General features: G+C 41.8%; 1 protein-coding gene across 9 annotated transcripts in view; it reads right to left on the bottom strand.

Annotated features, from left to right (window-relative positions):
* Nucleotides 1–349: 349 nt before the first annotated feature.
* CHL1 (cell adhesion molecule L1 like) overlaps nucleotides 350–22767 on the bottom strand; it is a 139646-nt gene continuing 117228 nt past the window's right edge. For 7 of the 9 annotated variants that reach the window (XM_055709838.1, XM_055709836.1, XM_055709842.1 and 4 more), the window contains 9 exons: nucleotides 21001–21223; nucleotides 18337–18452; nucleotides 17965–18169; nucleotides 17610–17732; nucleotides 16096–16275; nucleotides 9140–9301; nucleotides 8326–8457; nucleotides 7433–7505; nucleotides 350–5581 (listed from right to left, as the gene is read on the bottom strand). In XM_055709838.1, the coding sequence (XP_055565813.1) occupies nucleotides 5365–5581; nucleotides 7433–7505; nucleotides 8326–8457; nucleotides 9140–9301; nucleotides 16096–16275; nucleotides 17610–17732; nucleotides 17965–18169; nucleotides 18337–18452; nucleotides 21001–21223 (1431 nt within the window). In that variant the 3' untranslated portion in view covers nucleotides 350–5364. The remainder of the gene's footprint in view (nucleotides 5582–7432; nucleotides 7506–8325; nucleotides 8458–9139; nucleotides 9302–16095; nucleotides 16276–17609; nucleotides 17733–17964; nucleotides 18170–18336; nucleotides 18453–21000; nucleotides 21224–22767) is intronic. The other 2 variants (XM_055709843.1, XM_055709844.1) reach the window with 2 other exon arrangements.

The raw sequence follows: 22767 nt of genomic DNA, 5'->3' as shown, positions 1-22767 counted from the left end.
ATGCAATGTTAAACCGACAGAGAGTACATAAAGCATGTTATAGAAGCGAACATTATATAGGATGGTAGTTTGATCCAGGAGATGATCATACCATGGAATAAATGAGGCGTTTGAATTCAGGGTGTTTGCAGTTGAGGTTCGTCCCTGCTTTGGCGTAGATCACAGCGAGATGGCCGGTGGTCTGCGCGGCCCAACAGCCCCAGCCCAGGCAAACCCACCGCGGACCCCCAGCAGGAGGGGGCTACAGGCGACACTTAAACCCCAGCCCCAGCAAAGAGGTGGTAGCAGGAGAAAAAAACCCAAAGCAAAATGAAAGAGAAACTTGCTGATTACAAGTAAAGCTTTTGAAGATTACATCAAGTCAAACTTTTATTAGCAAAGTTGTATTTCATGTAAAATGGAAATCTCTTTTAAAACCATACGTGCACATATGCATGATACAAACAGCCACTACAGTACAACACGTTTCTCTAAACTTTAATAAATGCACACTAACGTTTTGCTCAAAAAAGCAACATTGTAACGGTGACACCACATTTGCTTTGATCTTTTCTCATGAAGTTACAAAGTATCTTGTTTAAAGTAACAATAATACAAACGAAACAGACAGAGTGCTTTGGCTCAAACCCACTCGCTGGTGCCTGCCTGGAACCCAACACATCAGTCGGACCACTCAAGACTTTTACATGAAAGATCCAGAGCTGCAATGTAAACATGTACTGGTACTCCGACACGGTTTATACGCCTTATTTTGAAATACTAAATGTTAACAGAGATGCAGCTGAGGGCTTGATCCATTGTCAAACAAAGGAAATGCTCTTGCCATGAAGAATTTCCTTTCTTTATATCCGTGCTTACAGCTACGTAATCTAGATTTACCACTCATCTGCAAAATAATGACTATAAAAACTTATGATATTTCCTTTCAGAAGCATGCAAGGATCAGTGAATCTTATTCTAACTTCAGTTTACAAAACTGCATGTGGAATTACTGTTACAAATCCCCACCCTTTTACATAGAAAGATTGTGCTACTATTTGTTTTCATCTCAAAAATAATCTCGGCCTGAACACTTTCATTAAAACCTCTCAGTGCATTGGCTCTGACCCATTCAGTCAATGGAAGCAGTTATCAGAAAAAGAGCTACTCATTAAAATTGGTGTAAGAAGAACAGAACACAACAAATATCACAAATCATTACATGATATGCTAATTAGATCCATTTAAAACTTGAGTTGCAAAGGTTTTAAAATTTATTATACATACACACATATTTTTATCCAGAGGGGAAAGTCATCTTCTGATTTGGTTCCTAATTCTGCCCTTCCTAAAGATCCAGCCCCAGGAGGGCTCTGATACCCAGCCCTGTGCTGTTACGTTATTGTATATATATATAATGTAATTGCACAATCAAGAACTTGTAGGAATGGCCCCAGATTCATTTTCTGGCAAAATCTGGGGACCTGGTCTCAAGAACCCCCCAGATTTCACCAGAAAATGAATCTGGGGCCACTCCTACAAGTCTTGATTGTGCAATTACATTTTATATATACATATATATTTAAAAATACTTAGGTCTGAGATTGCAGTCCATACCAAACCAATGGTACGCTGCTCTGTGAACACAAATGGCTCATTTGCACAGGAGCTATCACATAGGGGTTTTTTTCCCCATTAGTTAGAAGATTTAATTTTATTTGTTTCATCTTTTGCACAGATAAAACTGCACAACTTTTTGAGAAACATCCACCCCTCTCTTGTTCCAGAGGAGGCTGCTTAAATCCGCAAGCCAGGATTCCTGGAGCCAGGGGAATGCCTCCTCCTTGCTGGATGAAATTGCATCCTGGGCTGACTAAGATACCAAATCTGCAAGTGTCATTTCCCCTCTCACACTTGTAACTGCCAGCAAAACGTAATGGCACAGCGTAACCAAATGTAACCAAGCTAACAGCCATGGCATCGGTAATTAATAATTCCCTGCCCAGCACGCCTGCAGGCTCACACGGCTGGCCACCCCTGACTCCCTCCTCCCAGCAGGCAGCCTGCAATTCCCTGCTAGGCATTCATTAATGAAACCAGCACAGATTTCCAGCAACTAATTTCAATAAACACTTCTGGCCAGAGTGGGGAGAAAAAAAAAAAAGTTACTTGACTTAACATACTATTTCAGAACTGTGGTACAGTTGGTGATACTTTTTATTCAGCCTACATGGCCATGCTCCCTCTCACCTGTAACAGACTGCCCTAGAAAAAATGCAGCCCATCCCCTGGCAATGACAGAAAACTGCTCAGGAAAACCTAAGCTTGCTCAGTTAGTTTACTTTTGAAAGCAAATCTCTAGAAAACCATTAGTGTCCTGCACTTTCCAAAGTACACTGTATGAGTGGTACCCTTACAATAGAAAATAAAACCCCAGCAGAGGGGGGGGGAGGGGAAAGCAAAATAAATTATTGGGAAAGAGAAAAAAGCTCAGCTGAGTGAGATTCCCCAGGAGTTTTAGCCATTTGCTTAATATTCATTGGGCATATTCCTCAAAAGTCAGCGCATGCTGTAGAAATTCCACTGCACATCTTTTTGTCACTGCATGATTTTTAGGCCCTAAGGCATCATGAAACACCAACATTAAGATTTAAGGATCTGAATTAAAATTTTAATAGAAAAAGCACTCATACTGGCACAGATGAGTAGCACATCACAGGAATGTCATAAACATCTCTTAGCAGCAACAGAGCAAGTGATAGCACAGGGGATTTATATTCATTATTCGATAATTTGACACTCAATAATATGATTTGAAATTTGTGTCTGTTAGCATAGGCATTTTCTGGGACAAGGAGTCTAGTTGATCTGCAGTGACCCGAAGGACAAGCAATCGGCTGACTGGGACTGCGGATGGGTTGCATCCTGCCCCCCCCCCCCGGGTGCCTGCCCACAGCTCTGCCCGTGCCGGTGCCCCGCGGCCGGTGCGCTCTGCTGGCACAGCCACCACCAGGAGAGCCCTCCCCAGCCCTCCACACCGCCCACGAGCTGGGATCCAGGGAATCCCACCCCAGTTTGGCTCCCTAACGTTGCTCCTATTTTCAAAGACCCTTGCCTATGCGCTAGTGCGAATGATTCCTGAAGGAATTACACCACAAACAGCCCCAAGCTTGCAGCAAAGGCTGTCACCGCTGTAATCAGTCCCAAGGATTTACCTGGTTTGGGCTGCAGCAGGCAAGAGCCAGCAGGGAAAGATCCTGGTGTGAAATGTCTCTGTTGGCCAGATGCCAGTTGTCACATTTCTCCAATTATACACTCCCTTCTTTTTAAAATGAGGATTTTTTTCAAAAATGAAAATTACTTTGGACTTTTCCAGCATTTGGATTGGAATGACAGAAAAAAACCCTTTAATAAGTAATAAAAAAAGTGAATCATTTGTGTCACCAGCATGGAGTGGGGCGATTTGTGACTCAGGGCAGATTTCCACTCATCCTTTTACACTCATACACACGGCATCACTGGCGGTTTTGGGCTGGCTGTTTGGGGTTTGCTTTTCCCAACTGAAGGCTATACGAAAGGCCCTTAGAAGCTAAAATAAAATAAAATAAATAATTATTTTTTTTAAAAAAGAGGAACAGATAAGCAGAAGCATCGAGCTTCTCAAGGCCACTGCTTTGGGAAGGCACTGGGCACTGGGGAGGAGCCCAAGCCCCAGGGGTCTGTGTGCGAACCGCAGCGTTACTGCTGGAAACAACCCCCACCTCTGCGGGCAAATAACCAGTCTGAAGTGTAGCTGTTCCTGGAAACTCGTCACCATGTCAGTAATTCCTGCTTCCTCTCTTTCTTCCATTGAAGTAATGGAGGCCATGAAGGAGCCATTGGGGATAGTTGCCTAATTACTCTCCCGATGCAAAATGGCTTTTAGGATCTATTCCTCCTGCAGTAACTATTTTAAAAAAACGTTACAACTGAAGCGCCAGCCATTTGTAAGTGCAAGAAGTGAAGCCATATCGATGCTCTACTCAAATAAGCGTATTCAAAGATACAAATGCTTTCAAAGAAATTCAGGAGATTCCAATACAAAAAGACCAAAAAAATGTGCCGTACAGCTTTGCTGAGTTAGTGTTGGAGAGGCAAAGAAAATTATGAGATTTAAACCAGCATTCAGTAAACAAAATATAAAAGAAACTATACCATAATATTTTCTCTTTGCTTTCGCTTCTGTTTATTTAACAATGAGTAGCTTGAAAATAAATGATCTCTTGAAAGTCAGGTAGGTCTATTTGATGTGACACTAGAAAGAGGTGAGATTTCTATGACTTGTATACACACAACTCCTTCTGAAAACTAGTTTTGTTGGTCCAAACTCATAACGAGAAGCAATTCTACTCATTCCTACACAGCTATACAGACTCATGCTAGCAACGTGTCTCATTTCAAAATAATAGAAGGTTGATTTTTACTTGTGTCAATATTAATATCATATGTACAACGTCTCCATGAAATGTATGCTAGCGCACAAATATACAGATATGAGACAGACAACAAGCGTTTTGCTTAGAAATGCAGCTTGCAGAGACTCGGGAAAACAAATTAAAATACTTTCTAATGATGGTGGATGGGAACCCTGTTTTGCCTTGCCACAGGAAAGATACTGCAGCTTAACTTATTTAAGGAAATAGTGCCAGCTACTGGACAGAAGATTCATCCACAAGGCCAGAGTTTTGTCTTTTAAGAGCAATTTTTCTGTGGATAAAGTTGCATCTCTAAGTATTGGTAATTGCAGTCAGCTGAAACCACTAAAGTAATTCTAGAGTATCACAAGCAGTTTATTTCTTTATGAAACATTATACAATATATAGAATATATTTCTCCAGTATTTTAAATTATTGTTTTTCTCAGTAGGATGCATTGTGTCACTTTGCAGAGTTACTTGGTTTTGTTTGATTTTCTTGTTGTGTTATAACCTCTACAATGCTGAGGCCACAGTACAAGAGAGAATACTACATATACATGTATGTACAAAGTGACCACAGGCATACAGGAAAAAAAAATAAAATACTATACAGAGAAACATATTCCAAACCTTAGAAATACACGGAGTAGCAGTTAAGTATACAGATGTAACACTGAGAAATTCTGTTTTGGTAAGATTAAGACATTTTGTATAGTAAAGAATTATTTGTTTTGTTTTAATTAGAAGTAAACACCTAGAAATTAGGATGGAAAATCATCTTTTAGTGGCAGTGACTTGTTTTCGTATTACCTGGATGTCAGGTTCCTGACTGGCTCAATTGGCAACCTGCTTCCAATCACATGGGGTAACTGCGGAGTACTAATCAAGATAAATATCACAATTAAACACGAATCATTCTTGCTAATATTTTAGGCGTGGAGAGGAAAAGTTGCTGTTGAACTCCCAGTGCTTTCCACTGATCCTTTTTCCTTAGATCCAGAATAAGCTCCAATAAATGAACCATCTTCATTGAACATCCCATGCTCCCCTTCGCCATAATCTACCAGACTATCAGCACTTTCAGTGGCTTTAATGTCCCCGTTAATTGACTGGAGGCTGCCTTTCAGCGGCTTTTCATCGCTGTCACTACAAAACAAAAAAATGCCTTTCCAAAAATCTAGCTTTTAATTGCAAGCACGGAAACTGCTCTTTTTATTGCGAAAGCAAGCAGCAGGAGGGAAGAGCGAGGGAAACAGCTCTGGGTGGTACCTGGGGAGTGATGTGACCCCTCGAGTCCTGCTGGGTCTGGGGCACTTCTGCCAGGTCACACACCCCTGAGTGCCCCACGTACCTGATTCTGTCATTATTACCACAATGGATTCGGTTAAAAAGGCAAACATAAATTTGGGGTTTTTTTACCCCTTTTTGCCTCGGGCAGAGAGCAGAACAGGCAAAAAGCAAAGGGGAAAGAAAAGGGAATGCTGGAAAGGATCTGAGGGATCCACTCCAGTGCCAGTGCCAATATCAAGCTTCGGCACCTTACAGAAAGAGATGTTTTCATTTTACAAAACAGTGGGCAATATTCAGGGCCTTTTTATTTCATTTTTCTTTCAAGGTGTGTGAGTGAACCCATACAAAGTTGTGGCATGGGGCATCAGGTGTAGGTCGTATCTCACTGCTTTGTGAGCAGCTGTTTGATTTGAGATGAATGAAAAAGGGTTTTTTTTCCCCTTTTTTAATTTGTCCTGTTGTTATCTGACTGTAACTGATGGAGTTTCTCTCTGCTAAAGGGGAAACACAAGGAAAAAGGAAAGCAGAATCTGAGTGTCTTTATCTGCTCATATGCACTCAATGTTCAATGGCGATTTCATGGACAAGCCCAGACCCACCAAAATTCAGGGAAAAAGGAAACTCCACTGGCCACTCCTGCCTGAACACAACGTTTGGGGTGATTGGGAACACAGATTAAAAGACTATAAAAAAAACCCCAAATCAGGCCTCTGAACTAAGTACATAATTACTCAATTATGGCCCTTGCTGATGCCAACTAAGTGTCAGAGCTTTGGTAATGTTATCTAAGGAAGGCCAGAGAAATACACCTGAACTTTACCTCTTCAGCATCTAGTTAATAATGTGTTTAATCAATACACTAAAAATATTTGCTACCTTTTTTCACATGGTACTTCTATTGATAAAAAAGACAAGTTTGGAGTTTGAGGGAAAAGGAGGGGGTCAAAGTTATTAACCTCAGGACTTTCTTACCTTTCTAAATATTTGTCCCATTAGAAAGCATTAAAAGTTAAATAAAGATGAAATTATGCAGAAAAAAAACCCTATTTCAGTACAAATAATGTAGGATATATAAGTGGGATTTGAATAGAAATTTTACGCCCTTAAGGCCAGTGACACCAGTTTTCCACCACAGTTCTTATAATGATGCACTTTTTTCACACCACAGTTAGGTAACATTGTAAGCTTTAGTTATTTTAAAGCAGCCAAAGTGATTATTTTCAGTTCTCCTACAGAAACTTCTGTAGTTACGTTTGTTTGGGTTTTTGCCATCTCTTACTGTATTTTAAACTTTTTAAAATTCTCTTCCACTAAATGAACGTTCCCCATATTACACGATTTAGGCCTGACTGGGTGTCAGATACCCACTGAAGACATAAAAGTCTTCCTATTGACTTCAGTGGACATTACAGTAGGAACCCAAATTATCATATATATGTACATTATTCATAAATGCTAATTTTTTTAAAAAAAAAGCAAGTGAAAACCACTGATACATCAACATTTACTTATATCCCGACTTGGATGGATTTAAGTATACTGCATATACCCTTATATTCCTACTATTACCCACTCCTATGAGGTTTGCTTTGAAAATGAAAAATAGCATTAATTGCATGCTATAAAAATGTCCTAAATAACGATGACATCTGGAAACAAACAAATCCCCAACAAATAAAAATGCTTGTTAAAGCAGGTCCTATTTACCTATATTCCCCAAAGATTTCATCTTTTATTGATTGAGCTTCGGGATCTGGATGCAGATCTTCTTTCTCTTTCACTGTACAAATAAAATAAAGCACAGATCTGTATGCCATGTTCTCCGTGGACTTTTCTTTCCATAGGTGCAATGGGCAAGCTGCCTGTTGCCTAATGCAGGGGGCAGTGGCTCACACTGCGTCTGTGGCTGGGCACAACAGCACGCTGCCGTCTAGGGTCTGCAGCCATTCCCTGCTTTGTAAGAAAGCTTGCAAGTGTCTATGGAATCAGAACGGTTTGGATTGGAAGGGACCTTTAACGGTCATCTAGTCCACCACCCTGCCGCGGGCAGGGACACCTTCCACCAGCCCAGGCTGCTGCAAGCCCCATCCAGCCTGGCCTTGGACACCTCCAGGGATGGGGCATCTGCCGTCACTCCGGGCAACCAGATTTATACTTAAATAGTTACGCTTGAATCCTTACTCACTGCTTTGAAAATTAAAGAATGACTTTTAGCAAAATCTTCTATTGTTAAGCAGTTTGGCTACCCATGGAAAGCGATGTTGGGATGCCAAGCAGCAGCTGCCAGGTGGGAAGCGAGCCGGCAGCCCCCGTGCGGCTCAGGGTGCAGCTGGTGAAGGACCTTGACTCTACGGCTGGATTAAATGCTGGAAGATTCAAGGAGGCCTCTGCAAGATCTCTGACCAGCACACAGCAGTATCTTGCCCAGAGAGCACAGTTTCACTTTTGTTCATTAGATTCCATTTTGTGGATATTTATCAAAAGCTACAAATCCTAATTGGATGTTTCTGCTCGCGGCTTTGCAGCCTCCAGAGATAAAAGTCTGAAGGATGCTCTTTATTAAGATGTGAACATAGTGAAAGGACAATAAATCCATTTACCTGAGTATTTTCCTCCTTTATTTCTTCTGACAAAGCAAACAGTTAGCAGCAGCAGGGTGAGCAAAGCGATGGCACACATCAGTCCAATAAACCACCCCTGGGTGGAAATTCCATCGTAAATGCCAGCATAGGCTTTGCAAAACAGAAGAGGAGTAAAAAAGATGAAAATTAATCAGAGGAAAAGGGCATCATCCTCCTATAACATGAAAACAGAACATGATCTTCGCTGGATCCTAATTAAATCAGTCTATCACTACTTTTTGTGTTCAACTTAAAGAACAGCAAGACAGAAATATGTCCGGAGACTGACATTTTTAGATTTATGGGGAACGTGCAGCATACAAGGCACAATACAGACATTTTGGAAAGGTAATTCTGAGAGAGCAGTCGACTCAAAGGATTAATGCCAAATAGGAAAGCTGAGCAGAGAATTGTTAAGCCTCTCATGCAAAAGCAGTTTTGCGAAAGAAATAGAGTTAAAAGTGCACCCGCTACATGCAAACCACTGGAGTGGGACACTTAAAATGGATTGTACCACAGTACTACCCTTTCCAAATCGCATAGGAGGGAAAACTGGTTTGTAAAGGTTTGTAATTGTTCCAGGCTATCGTGCATCAAGTACAAGCACAGGGCTCTGCCGGGAACCACGGATGCATTTATGCTCCCGTGGGATTCAGCCGCAAAGGTCAACTTAAAAATCACCGAACAAAATTAAGATTTTGGTACACTTTCACTGCACAATGTAAGATGTAACCTCAGCATTTATTTACATTCAAAATAAATCTTTATCACCTTGAAGGGTTTCGTGTCTCACCTCTCCCCCTTGTCTCAATTACATCTTCAAAAATGCTATTGTTATCAACCCAATTCTTAGTCACTAGACGAACTGTATATTCAGTTCCAGGCTCAAGCGCCTCAATGGGGTGAAACTTTTGGGTGGGTTTTACTGCTTCTGAAATCTTGCCGATCCCTTTACCTATGGAATGTACATATTTAAGTCATATTGATTAATCGTATTCATTGAACAAAAAGCCTGTGAAATGCAGTTACAAATAACGTAAATAACACACAAACACGACACACGAGGATTTTTAACATTTGTCATCAGGTAAGCTGATTTTCCAAAGCAGGCAGTAAAGTAAAAAACATTCCCCTTATTTGATTTTTAATATTCTATCAGATAAAATAAACAGCAGACTGAAGTAATCCTGATGTTTATGAAGGGGTTTGTACATTTCCCAGGATGAAAGTTAATATTGATGGGGGATTACAGATCTGCTTTAACTAATGCGTGCTTAAAAAATTACAACTTGAAAGTGGGCTTGCTTTGTATAGATAATCTGGGGTTTGACGCTTCTCCCATTGAACTGAACTCAGCAGGGAAGCACAGACAGCTTGTTATCTGGAAATAGATTCTTATGTGTCTCACAGAAAAAAAAATTAACATTGGGATTTGTACTCATTTCTCTGCTGACACTGATTTTCCATGTCCTTTTAAATTCCACAATGCCTGCACAAAGCGCTGTTTTCGGTATAGCTGAAGTTTGCTTTTAAATTGATGTTTAGGCATTTACATGTTGCAGATGAGTTTAATATTTGGTTAGGAGGTAGAAGGGAAATTCCAGTAGCCCTACTTTTAGAGCCTTTTTACTTGCAAAATGCCCATTGTGATTTCTGTCTGCATTAAGATGGCAGGGTATTAAATAAGCTTTGTTAAAACAGCATTTGCGGATAACAGAAAAAAGGACATCTACAGAGGTTAAGCAACCACCGCCTGAACACGAAAAGCCTGTTCATCCAAGTCAACTCAGAACTGCATGTCGACACGGGAGACCTCTGTAGTCAAACCATGGGTCCAACATGGGGGTGCGCCTGCCCTCCACGGCAGGAGAGAATTGGGAGGGGCTGCACTTAATAAACATCAATTTTTAATTGTGTTCAGTTGCCTAATTTGCCTGCTTTACCCAAAGTTGTCTGAGCTAAGGGTTGAGCACACAGTATAATTTGAAAACTACTTGACCGATTAGCACTGACAGTAAAACAACGCTTGATAATACTTAAACTAGTAAACAAGCAAAGCAAGAAGCTTTCAGAGATTAAGGCTTAGTTGACAGCTGAAGGGGAAAAAACCAAAAAGATTAAGATGAATCCAAGCACAATCAAAGCAGCAGTTCAAGATAAGTTTTCCAAGGCAACTATACATGTATTACAATAAGCAGTTAAATTAGTAGACCATTGGGACTCAGAGAGAACACAAACGGCTGAAATACTGCTGATACTGAAGCACAGCTTATTAGCATAAATTAATCCATCTATCGGTAATTTTTGCTAAATGAAGCATAATGAGCCATAATTTTTAATCAAACTGCAAATTAAACAACAGGATACCACAGGTATATTTTAATTACATGTTCTAAAATCAAGACATCAGAAAACCATATTTAAATGGAAACACTATCCATAAAGTAACAAGAGTGAATTTGAACCTTCAACCCACTGCACATTAAACACCGTACAACACTCAGGCATGACACATCAACCGCAGGGTCCGCGCTGCACCCGACACACGTCTCCTTAGGAAGCATTTCTCCTGAATACCTGGTAAGCAAAATGCTTAACCCTGAGCTCAGCGGCAGCCCACGGCGGGGGGTCATCGTGCGCTTCCTTAAACCAACTTAACCAGTCTGTATCCTTCACCTATTTATTTCCAGCTTGGGCCAGCCTCTTCTTTTTGAACAGTCAGCTCTTTACAGAAGCAGAACGGGGGAACTGATACAGCTGAAAAAGAACCCTTTTCTGGCAGGTTATTGCTCAGCTGTATCAGCCCCTCTGGCCATGCTGCTGCCCTGGCACACCGAGCAGCGCTGGGCTGGGATGCTCCTATGGGAATGAGGGTTTGAGCCCAGCCTGACCCGGGACCAGGGATCTACCATTGCCTCTCCAGGCTGGTTTAATGTCACCTAGCCCAAAACACTAAACAAAATATTTTAATTTTTTTCTTTAAAACTCGGTACAGGTGTACACTGCTGGGTGATTATGAAGTTTCTTTCCATGCAATTTCTTTCTGGTATGTGTTACACACCCAATATAGTACCTAGAGAGGAGAAAGCATTGCTAATTGGGGCAAGTTTGATGGCTGGAATAGAAAAAACAGTGTAGCATCCTGAAAAATAAAAGCAAAGATATACAGATAAGGAAAAGCCCAACATACTGAAAGGTCAGTGAGCTGCAGAAATTAGCTTCAGAAAATTGAAAGCAGTTGGGTTAGGTTTTTAATCTACAATAAGGGAGAAGCAGCATTAGTAATAAAGGCATATCACCAGCACTTCTCATCTTCCTCCACTATTTATCAGCCATACCATGGGACTCGCATGAACATTAAACACTGAACTGCAATTTTACAATATTCCTACCGGGCCTCAAGATTTATGAGAGCAACAGAACACACATTTTTTATAGAAGCTTACGGTATAAAGGGAAAAACAATATAAACTGCCCCCAAAGACTTACAAGAGCGCTAGTTCTCAAAAAGTTAGCACATCTGTTATAAAACGTACTTACATAAAAAAAAAAACCTGGCAGTCTAATAGCTAAATACTAATTGTGGGCAACATCTTAATTTATAACCATACCTGTCTAAATACATCTGCTGCAATAAATGGAAAGTTGAACTTTCATTAATTTTCCCCTACTGCCTGGCTATTAAAAGCGTATAAATATGCATCGCAAGTATCCTTAAGCTTCTGGGCTTTTTTAGTGCTGGAGGTAACTCATGCTAAATTGGGAATCTTTTAAGCTATAGAGATTAGTAAACCTGTTGTACGTGAAGTCTATTGAGAAGAATTTATAGGTGAGTTAGTGGTCATCTATTGGTACTGATTGCCATTTGTAGGAGAAATCTGAGCTCGGACAAGACAACAGCTTACAGCTTGTTCATCTCTTCCTCTACTCTTTACCCCTCTGTGTTGGCTGCACTGGGGCAGACTGATACAAGAGGACAAAGTGTGTGTGTGTAAAAGACAAAGACAAACAGTTAATCACAAATTTGCTTCAAGTACTCCAAGACCGATATATTTTGCACATTATATTTAACATGCCTATTTTTCTTGCTCAAAACGATAGGAGTTTGAAACAGCAATGCACCACAGATCCCATTGCCCAGCCCAGCCGGTGGGCAGCAGCCAGGCTGGCAGGCTGGTTTGTTGCCTGCAATTAGCAACAGTGTTTGATGTTTGATGGGCTACAGTTCCCCCAGCCAAAGAGGAAGCAGAGTGGAGTGGCATAAATGACAGAAAAAGAAACTTTTCCCCAAGATTTCACCAGGTTCTCCCGATTCCCAGCACATAGGGTCTGCTGGGAATAATACCCGTGGTTACATATGGCTAAGGCAGTTGTATTTTTCCTTTTTCACTCTGTCTGACAGAAGAGAACTAAACCCATACAAAGTTTTGTTACAAATGGTTACTCTCCTCATCTTATGGTGTGTCACAAAGGTTAGTACCCTCCGGCTAGGATTTTCAAGGAGCCTCTGGGATTTACGTGCCAATTGCCACTGAAATATAATGAAACTGGTGAACTTCTATTCTCTGGCCTCTCTGGAAAATAAAACTACAGCTGTACGGCTTCCTCTGGATGAACTTTTCATTAAGGCTTGAATTTCTGGTCACACAGTAATAATTCTCAACATGTAATACGTGTTTAGTAATCCTCAAGAAATGCTGGTAACCAGATGAAAAGAAGCTTTATGTTGAAGAAGGGCTGCTATATTTAATTATTTTCACTTACGTCAAAACATTATTATGTGTTACGGTTCTGAGGGCTAACGATCATTGGGAAATCAACATTTTCAAGGGGAAAATTAATTAGTTTGTAGGTCATTTAAGAAATACTGCCCAAAAATGAAAAAGTTAGAGATAAAACTCATTTCCTAAAGGCAGCATACCTTCATCTATGGAATGAAACCAAGGCAAAGCCACAAAATTTAAACTAGGATTTGTTTTGCAATGCAAATATCCTTTTGCACAGGTTCTTCATGATTGTCCACAGTATTTTATCAACAAATGATACAACTCTTTGGTTGTCTATCAGTGTTTCACATCCAAGTCATTACGGCTCTGTTTATGATCTTTCGTAAGACAGACACCTTTTATTTCATTGCCTTCATATTAGCCGACAATGCTGGTCGTGTCGGATCATGCAACAAGGATGCTATCAATGAAAGCTTTTGTATTGCCTACTCCTATTTCTCACTAATTCCAGTGGGCCTGCATTTAATCCTAGAGACAAACACCAAAGTGTAGTTTTCCTCAGTGAAGTAATTACACAGAAACAGCCCCTTCTGAGAGAGGCAGCGCTGCCGAGCAAGGGGCTTGCTCCCCACTGCCATCAGGCAGGCACAGAGCGTGGCACTGCTCTGCTGGACAAGGAAGAAATAGAGATGTGAGCATGAGATGGTCTTTTCCCATCAGTAGCCACTCACTGACCTTTTGGTAAAGTGTTGCTGATGTGAAGCAATGTGTTACTCCTTACAAAATCTGAATTTGAATGGTTCATTCTCAGAGGAAGATGCTGCAGCTGTAGAGGAAGGGTATGATCTACCCATTTATCTATACTGGGAGTTATATTTATTTAATTGAGAGATTTTTTTTTTTTTTACTAAATTCAGTCATTCATGCCATTTCAAACTCATCAGGAAATGGGTTGCACATAAATTATAGGCTGGTAAAATTATCATTTAGAGCACAACAATTTTCCCTAAACAGACTTGATTTTAGTGGTGAAACATGCATACTCGCATATCCCAACCTATAGCGGCAGGGGTAACTGCAAATAAGTGAAAGCGATAGCAGTGATGCAGATCATGTACATCGATGATAAAATGTGAATGAATCCGTAGCTTCCACCTCAACATCTCCACTTTCCTGGCAGAACCCATTGTGAAATGCTGAAATACGCATGGCACAGCCTGCAAAGCTGTATTACAGCAGTGGAAGCTACTCAAAGTCTTACAATGAACAATGAGAACTTTAGGTTTTTATTACTAAAACCAGAACACAGTGGATATCGAATCACTGAATCAAAACCCAAAGAAACTTGGAGTGCTCTGTCATGGAGTTTCATTTCAGAGGGCACCACATTTTATATTTGTCATTTATGTGGGTCATTTTTAATGATAAACTTTGACTTTTGAAATCAATTCCTTTCTTCAGAAAGAGAGATTGTTTTAATTTTGAGCAATCGCTTTGCTTCCCACACCACAGCTTAAAACCCCAAGAAGGTCACTGAAAAAAAGTGATTTTTTTTTTTCAGCTTATCATGTTTAGTTGAAAAAATATTCAAGAAATTTAGCCAGCAAATAACGACACAAAACTCTAATGGCATCTCAGTGACAGATGCAGTGTCCTAATTCAGAGTGGCTTGAGTACCAGCATCTAATCGCAGAACTGGACTCCTGCGGCTTTTATTAACTATACTATATTCTACAAGCATTTCACAAGAAACAGTTGCTTCTACTGCTGCAACGAAGTCTTAGGAAAGAAGGGAATGAGAAACGAATGGTGACATTACCATCCTTTTAAGCATATCAGGCAAGGATGCATTTTACAAAACCTGACAAGGATATTCAAAGTTACTGACTTAAGTGACCAGAAAACATCATTCCAGCTGCCCAATGAAGGCCAGAAAAATTAACTAATGAAACTGTATACTTTTAGCTTGAAAAAAACCCTGCATCTTTTACTTTCCTTAATGAAGATCAATTTTAAATCACGCTGATGGATTAATAGTTACTGGCATGTGAGTACCTGTATACTACAGCGAGACTGGAGGCTACAAGACAGTTGAGGAGTTTTGCTACTTGAGAAAACAGATGATAGTTCATGATTGGAGCCTGAAATGGGACGTGATGAGTTTAAAGTACTTTTTACTTCTTTTAACAGTAACTGAAGAGATTCTGTGACTTACAAGTCCAACAGGATGTTGTGCAACATGAAACATTGTTCTATTTTATATTAACATTGTTCCAGACTGTTATCATTGCTAAAAATGATGAAGCCAGGATTCTTTTGCTTATCACAGTCTCTTTCTCCTTCCCCGTGGTAAGCGCACAGCAATGGTTTCTGATTAATAGCAAGGACTTGTTCCTCGGTATTGTAGAGTTTTCAGACTTGCTGAGCACAGTACGTTTTATTTCATTTCAGCTAAATATGAAAGATGAGCTACCATACAGTGCTTGAAATTTTCCTTTAAATCACTAAACATCAGTGGTTTAGGATAGGGTCTAAGTGGCACACAAACGACACTTCCAGTCTCTGATAAAATAATAGTAATATAACGGGTCAAATGCACTGCAGTCAACTTTATGTTCATCTGGATTTTCCATGTCACATACCTGCCCCCAATGTTGCTGGAAGTCCCCCATCTCCATGCAAGGGAGGAATTTATTTTTATAATATTCCTGAGATTAGATTATCTAGTTCTTCAATTTTCTGTTCATGACCAAATGCAATTCACTTATTCTAGTATGGCTTAAAAGAGTTGGTCATTGGGAACAGAAACACAGCCCTGTACAGCAAAATGAAACAGATAAGCTCTACTTTTCTGAAGAGCTGCATGGCTACATTAAAAAGTTCATTGATTGTTCTCATGGAAAGGAAAACAAATTTATTTCATCTAATTACAAAGGAAATGTCAAGCCTGGAATATTCTCAATAGATTTTCCCATTATTGTTAGAGCTTCTCCACATAAAAACATATTGCCTATTAACTTACTCCCTTGAGCCATCGTTAGTCCTTCTTCTGTGACCGGCTTCCCACAGCCTTTCACTGTACAAGCCTTTACATAGAATTTGTACTTGGTACTGGAGCTGAGACCTGAAAGCCTCCAGCTGAGCGTGGAGCGGTTTGCCACGCTGATGTCGTTCAGAGGTCCGATTTCGTGTGTTTCGTTTACTGAAAGGGAAAAGGCAGGCGAGTCAGATCCAGCAGCTAACGGCTACGGACATGAAACAGGCACGGACGCTCCTGCAGGGGAGGCACTCGGCAGTAAGTGGGAGGATGAAGCCTGAATAAGCATACCTCACCTGCCTGCCAAGCACTTCAATGGGGTTTATCTCATTTGGTGAGCTATTACCGTTCTTAGAAAGCTCTCCGATTCTAGATATGCACAGACTGAGTGGGAGGTAAAAATTACTGTCTCCTAGACCATGAAATATATATGAATCGCTTCCTGCTTGGCTTCCTGCTTGGCTTCCAAACATCTGCAAACTTTTACAAGCAAGTTAACAGATGGCTGTTTGCTTTGCTCTGCTCTGCCTTGGCACAGTTGGCAGCCAAAGGAGGGGTTGCCGCTCCCAACCCGCCTACATAGATGGATCCACTCTCTGCTTATAGTCATCAAAACAACGAGAAGATCCAGCCTCTAGCCACTGCTTGCCAAGGCAACTGGGCAGTTCTGCTATCAGCAGAGGTAAGTGAAAAGTACATTTTTTAAATTTTATTTTTTTGTAAACAGGGGACAGTCTAACCCTGGTCCATCCTCAAAAAACCTATAAAACACCCTGAACTGTCACCACACCTCACAGCTGGTGGTGTGGCAGTGTGGGACCAACACTGGACCTTGCCTGCGGTTGTCTATTCAGTCTCTTCCCAGATACTCAGGTCTTTCGTAGGCAAGAAAGAAAGAAATACCCCTGGTATTTAGTCGTTTCTCAATGTGATGACTCAACAACATGACTCAGGTGGTACCTGTCTGCGATTCTGCTGAGGCATTTTACAGGGAGGAGGTGCACACTGATATAATGTGAAGAACTGAATAAACATGGCTAAAGTGCTCTGGTTACAAACTATTTTGCACTGAATGAGTTTCACTTCAGTAAAATGCACCTACAGTTTATGGGTCTTCTTAACTACTATGTTAGGTACAATTTACAAATATGAAATAATTGAATTAGTCTATAAACATGGAATGGGGCATAGCAGCGATGTGACCTTGTATCGGGAAAGTGCATGGAAAACTTTTTGCTCTGGAAGATGACTTCAGCCTGCCCTCTAGCAGGCTGTGTGCACATCGCAGTCCAAAACGTGCTGTTCTGATCAGGGATCTTTCTGATCAGGAATCTCAGAAAGCGCCCTTCTCATCAGCCTCTGTTTTAAATAACTTTGTGCATATAACACACACACACACACACACCCCGTCCCCGTCCCCCCCTTTTTTTTGTTGTTTCTTTTTCTTTTTTATTTTAACTAACAATGCTTAAATTCTAAAATCAAAGTGAAACACATACTTATCTGGTACTGCAAAATGTAGCCAGTAAGGTGACCATTTGCTCTCTTGGGAAGTCCCCATGACAGTGTGACAGAGTCCTTGTCAAAGTTCAGGATCCTTAGAAACCGTGGCTGCTCTGGGACTGGAAGACAGAGGGAGCAGCATTCAGAGAGGGAGCCTGAACAGCGCCGTCCCTACACACGCTTGCTTAGTGAGGCTATAGTTTATCTCAACACCTGCAGTTCCCCTTCCTAGTGAAGAGTTTTATGAATACTGGAGATTTTACTAACCCTTTAAATAGGAAATCAACTTGCCTTGTTACAAGGGCAACTTCTGCTCATGTCCCTCCGCCCCATATTCTCATTTTGCCTTACCTCCTTCTGGAGTTTCAAACACAACGGGGGAGCTCTCCGGGCCATCTCCTTTGGCGTTGTAAGCCAGAACAGTTAAGCGGAATTCACTGAAGGGCTCTAGACCAGGAATCATCCCATAGTTTCTGTCTCCTACAAATGTTAGGAAGTGTTTCTCTGGGTGATGCCTTTTTCCATCCAGCATGCTTTTCGTTTTCCACCAACTGACCTGCATTGAGATCGGTATTTCTATAAGAAATTATGTTGCATGGGGCTGAACACGATATTGAATTCACTCATCTTCCCAGTAATGAGAGATCGCAATCTACCCTTGATCTGGGATTGATTGAATAGCTTATTCAACTACAGCAAAATAATTAAAGAGAAATTTGTAACCTTATAGCCTCTTAAATGTCCACGAACTCTGTCCCTTGGTATTCCGAACCAGAAGACTTTGACCAACGTACTGTTCACAACATCCACCGACACACCGGAAGGAGCGGCATCTGGAACTGTAAAAACAAAAGTGCTGCCTGTTAAAGACACTTACAAGAGCTCATCTCACACTGTTCACAGCCACGGGGCTTGGCTTTCCAGCTCAAGCTGTGGCAGTTCAAGCAGTCTTACCGCAGGCAAGAAAAAAGCCATTCCACCTGCATCCAGTGGGTAAAACAGGCCAATAAACATTATTTTGCTGTATCGGGGCTTTCTGCTGCGGGCTGGAATACAGGTGCACTGGGACATATGAATTTCTACACCAGTATTTATGATTTCCTGTTTCAAGTAATGCTTACAGCAGTGAGAATATAAAAAAAAAAAACTATTAACACAGCACTCAAGAAGGCAATCATAAAGTTTTTTTATAATCAATTTCATTTTACAACTAACTCATTAAACAGTAGGATTTTAATCACTCTGCAACACAGAGTGCTATTATAGCATCTGAAAAAAGAGGCCTTGATCCATTGACAACTGAATCACAGTGAAGATTTTCCACTGATAGATATAAAATTATATCCATCACAGACACACAAAGAAAATAAACATGCTGTGGGGTTTCTTCCTCTCCGCTGTCACTATTCACCACCTCTTCTGCCATACACTCTACGGGGGAGAGAAGATGCACCCCCAGACCTCCGTGTTGCCCCGCTCTGGGTGTGCAGTGGGGACTCTCCTGTCTGCACAGCACCGAAACCTTACGCTGGTGAAACACCAGGAAGCACTCGGCAGGTTGTAAACATCAAACTGTTCCACGCAGGGCTGACATGGCAGACACCGGAGCGCTCGCTCGAAGGGAGGAGCTCTACAGAGAGCCTGCCCTGGGGTTTCTTTCCCTCTGTAAAGCTGGTAACACTTTTTATATCTGTGGCTACCACGGTGACTTTACTGACAGTTTCCTATCAACCTGTCGTGGACCACGATGCTCCACAGTGGCTCCTGTGAGAAGCTGCAGTGAGCGGAGAGGTGGGAGCAGCAGCACCCACCACTCACCTACTGCAGCTGGGCAGCAACCGCGGTGGGACGCGGGGTGTTACACCGAGGACGTGGCTGTCTCGTCATTTCAATAAGCAGCAAAACACACGCCACATGCTCGCCTTAGCTGGTTACGCCACCACAGACTTTTCAAAGGCCAGTCAAACCATCAGTTTTTTCATTCTTACAAAACCAACTTGAAGACTTCAGATTCCCCATGGGATGAGCACTGTCTAACGAATAAAACTAATCTGCAGATCTGAAACACAAACCCTTTGCTGGCCACCCTCGCCCCTCTCTGCCAGCCCCCCAGCCCCTCCTGCCGACCACCTGCAAAGGCGACAAGCATTTGTATATCTGGGATGAGGGAAGCCTGGCACCCCACGCCAGCTGGTCACCATGCTGTTTATTCCCTTGCTGATTTAATTCTTTAATTCCTACAAAAAATATTCTTTTTTTTTCTGTTGGTGTTAGTGCTTAACCGAGTTGCTTCCTAAAGGGCAGCTTGGCATTGCCTTACTGCAGCTGGGTAGGTTTTCTAGTCCTCCAAATATCTCCTCTAGACACCAGAGGGGACAGGCTGCTGTTCAGAGGTGTAGGGGTGGCCTCAGCAGTGACTTTATCCAGTTTCCCACAGGTGTAGCAAGGCTGTTGCATCCTGAGTGACACCAGCATTAATTCTATTAGCAGGGCAATCCTCCCGCATGTCCACTTCTCCTACTGGACATGACTATTAAAGCCCACCATGAAGCTGCAGCTCAAAGAGCATGCGCAAAGGGTGGGTATCACAAGCCGTTGCTGTGATTTCAGAGCAGCCCTGGGCATCTGTTTTGTGAGAATGGGTGGCAAGAAGAGAAAGCCTCTTTGTTTTATCTGGCCTGGGTGAGGCACTGCAGGCATAGTCCAAAAGCAGAGGTGGCCAGGTGCTGAGAAGACTCGGGGAGGAGGCTTGGAGCAGGAGTAGATCCAAAGCAAAGCCTTACAGCGGAAGCAGACTTCTGCAGAGAGGCACCTGAGAGAGGGCTGTGCCACCCAGGAGCCACGGAAAGCTGCTGGACAGAAACCCAGCCGGAGAAGGGGACCTGTTCCTCAAGTCCTCAGCGGACAAGGTAACAGCCAGCCTACATGGGAACACGGCATCGTCTATACATCCACTTACAATGCCCAGCGCCTGAGTGTTTCTGCTTAATTGCCAGAGTACTTAACTTCTGACAGTGTTAAACTGTTGAATCAGGCCCCAGACAACGAAAGAATTTTTTCCCATCAAGTAAAACACAATGACTGCTACACTTCATAGGCTTCTTATGGACTGTGGCCTTCAAACAAGTACTCAGATTAAGCCAGCAACTGAGATTAATGAAAGCACAAGTGACCTTTCCGAAAAACCCCTCAAACTCCAGCAAGTTAGCAACCATGGCACTCAGCATCAGTCTTATCTGCATCTCATGTAGCCCATCACGCTGAGCACTGGCATTCAAGCAGTTCTGGCCACTGGCTACACCTAATCCATCACTCTATATCCAATCGTTCTGCATCGCAAGCATCCCCCACGCAGCGTATTTTTACATGAAAGTTTCCGCTACTTACCATCCTCTCCTGAATACCCGATGGTAACATTTGGTTCAGGACCGGATCCTAAATTATTTACTGCTTGGACTTTGATCTCATAAGGCACGAAGGTGGGAGTGTTTCGCAGGGTCAGAGAATGCTTCTTCACCATCTCCTCGTTCCAGTCCGCCTCGACTCCCCGCTGCCGCCAGCTGACTTTGTACTCCAGCCCCGGCCCATTCCTCTCCGCAGGCTTCAACGGCTGCGGAAGAAGTTAAAAGAGATCTTGTCTGCCTTTGTTGCAGTAATCATGAAACAGCAGCTGAGGGGAGGGGGGAATAATTTTGGAGAGCACGTTACAACAGTGGGAGAGAAAAGTAGCGGGGGGGAAAGAAAGATTTAAGTTTTCGCTGTTGTGTTAATTTCAAGACGACTGGAAGAAAAATGTCATGACTTCAAGAGAAAGGTGGGTGAAAGGCAGAGAAACTGTTCAATTAAAACCAAATTAATTGATAGTAGATACATTTCTGCATACTACATGCAGCAGTTTTTGTTTTGCCACAGGTTTTCTTTGCTTTCTTGCGTGCTGCAAAACCACACGCCTTTTAGCACAACGAAAATGCATAATTTGGTATAAGGCTGTGTGTGCCTTTTAGTACAGCTAAAATCTGCATTTTATCTTAGAATTTTATGTCGCACAGCAAGTTGGGTCATTAAAATTCAGATTTGTTCTAAATGCACACCAAATGCTTGAAACTACGCCTGGACATTTAATGTGCAACTGCTGCGCTACTCTTTTTTACCCATCAGCAGAAGAATTCATCACAGCATGGTTCCCATCTAATTAACATTAATTTATAAAATATTAGAAGACGTATAACAGTGGCTTGTCATAAGACATTCTCCAGTTGAGTTTATTTCTCTGAAAATGTACTACTTTAATTAATTAAAGTTAACAGGTCACCTGCACTACTAAAAATAAAAATGAGGAGGGTTATTTCAGTCCACTGAAACAGCTGTGGGTATTTCCCACCATATAGCCTAATTTAAGTAATATTTAATTATATATTGTACATATTAAATATATAATAACTGATATGTTCCCAAGCTGTACACAGAGGTCTGAAATGAAACGGCATCGGCTTGTAAGCACCAGCAGAAAGCGATGCCCCATTGATGCTCCTTGCAAAGGGGGACCTAGGTCTGCGGGATCTGCAAAAATTCCCACTTATCTGCTCTGAGGGTACGAGACCTTTGGGATGACTGCGGCGAAGGAGTGAGCAGGCTGGGCAGCCTTCTATCAGGCAATGCTGGGAGAATCACCTCCATGGCAAAGATCCTGGAGAATGGGATTTGCAAGAGAAGCTGAAGAAATAACAAATTCCTACTAAAAAATAACTCCTCGTTTAGAGTTAAATTGCAGCGCTGCTTGACTCTTATTTTGATCTCCCTGAAGGCTGCAAATCCTTGGCTGAAAAACTAGTTGCTAATGCTCATCTGGTCTCTTAATCCAAAATAGGCAGATTAACATCATTTTCCAGCCTTTGTCTGCCAGGAATAGCGTGCTCAGTGCCTAGCATTTTCTCTGAAAAGCATACAGGAAACACCATAAATAAATGACTATGCTGTTTACGACATTTAAATGATTCAATAGGATTTATCAAAGCCTGTCCATCCCATTCTCTCCCTTCAGTCTCAGTTTCCATTTCTACTTTTGCCCTGCCTCAGCAGCAGATTACAGGCTTCCCAGCACGCAGCCGCTCGTTCTCTGCTCAACGGAGCGGTGGGCACAGCCGCATCTCCCAG

This window comes from Falco cherrug, chromosome 4 (genome assembly GCF_023634085.1).
Source record: "Falco cherrug isolate bFalChe1 chromosome 4, bFalChe1.pri, whole genome shotgun sequence".
Classification (NCBI taxonomy): Eukaryota; Metazoa; Chordata; class Aves; order Falconiformes; family Falconidae; genus Falco; species Falco cherrug.
This window is presented reverse-complemented; position numbering and strand designations above follow the sequence as displayed.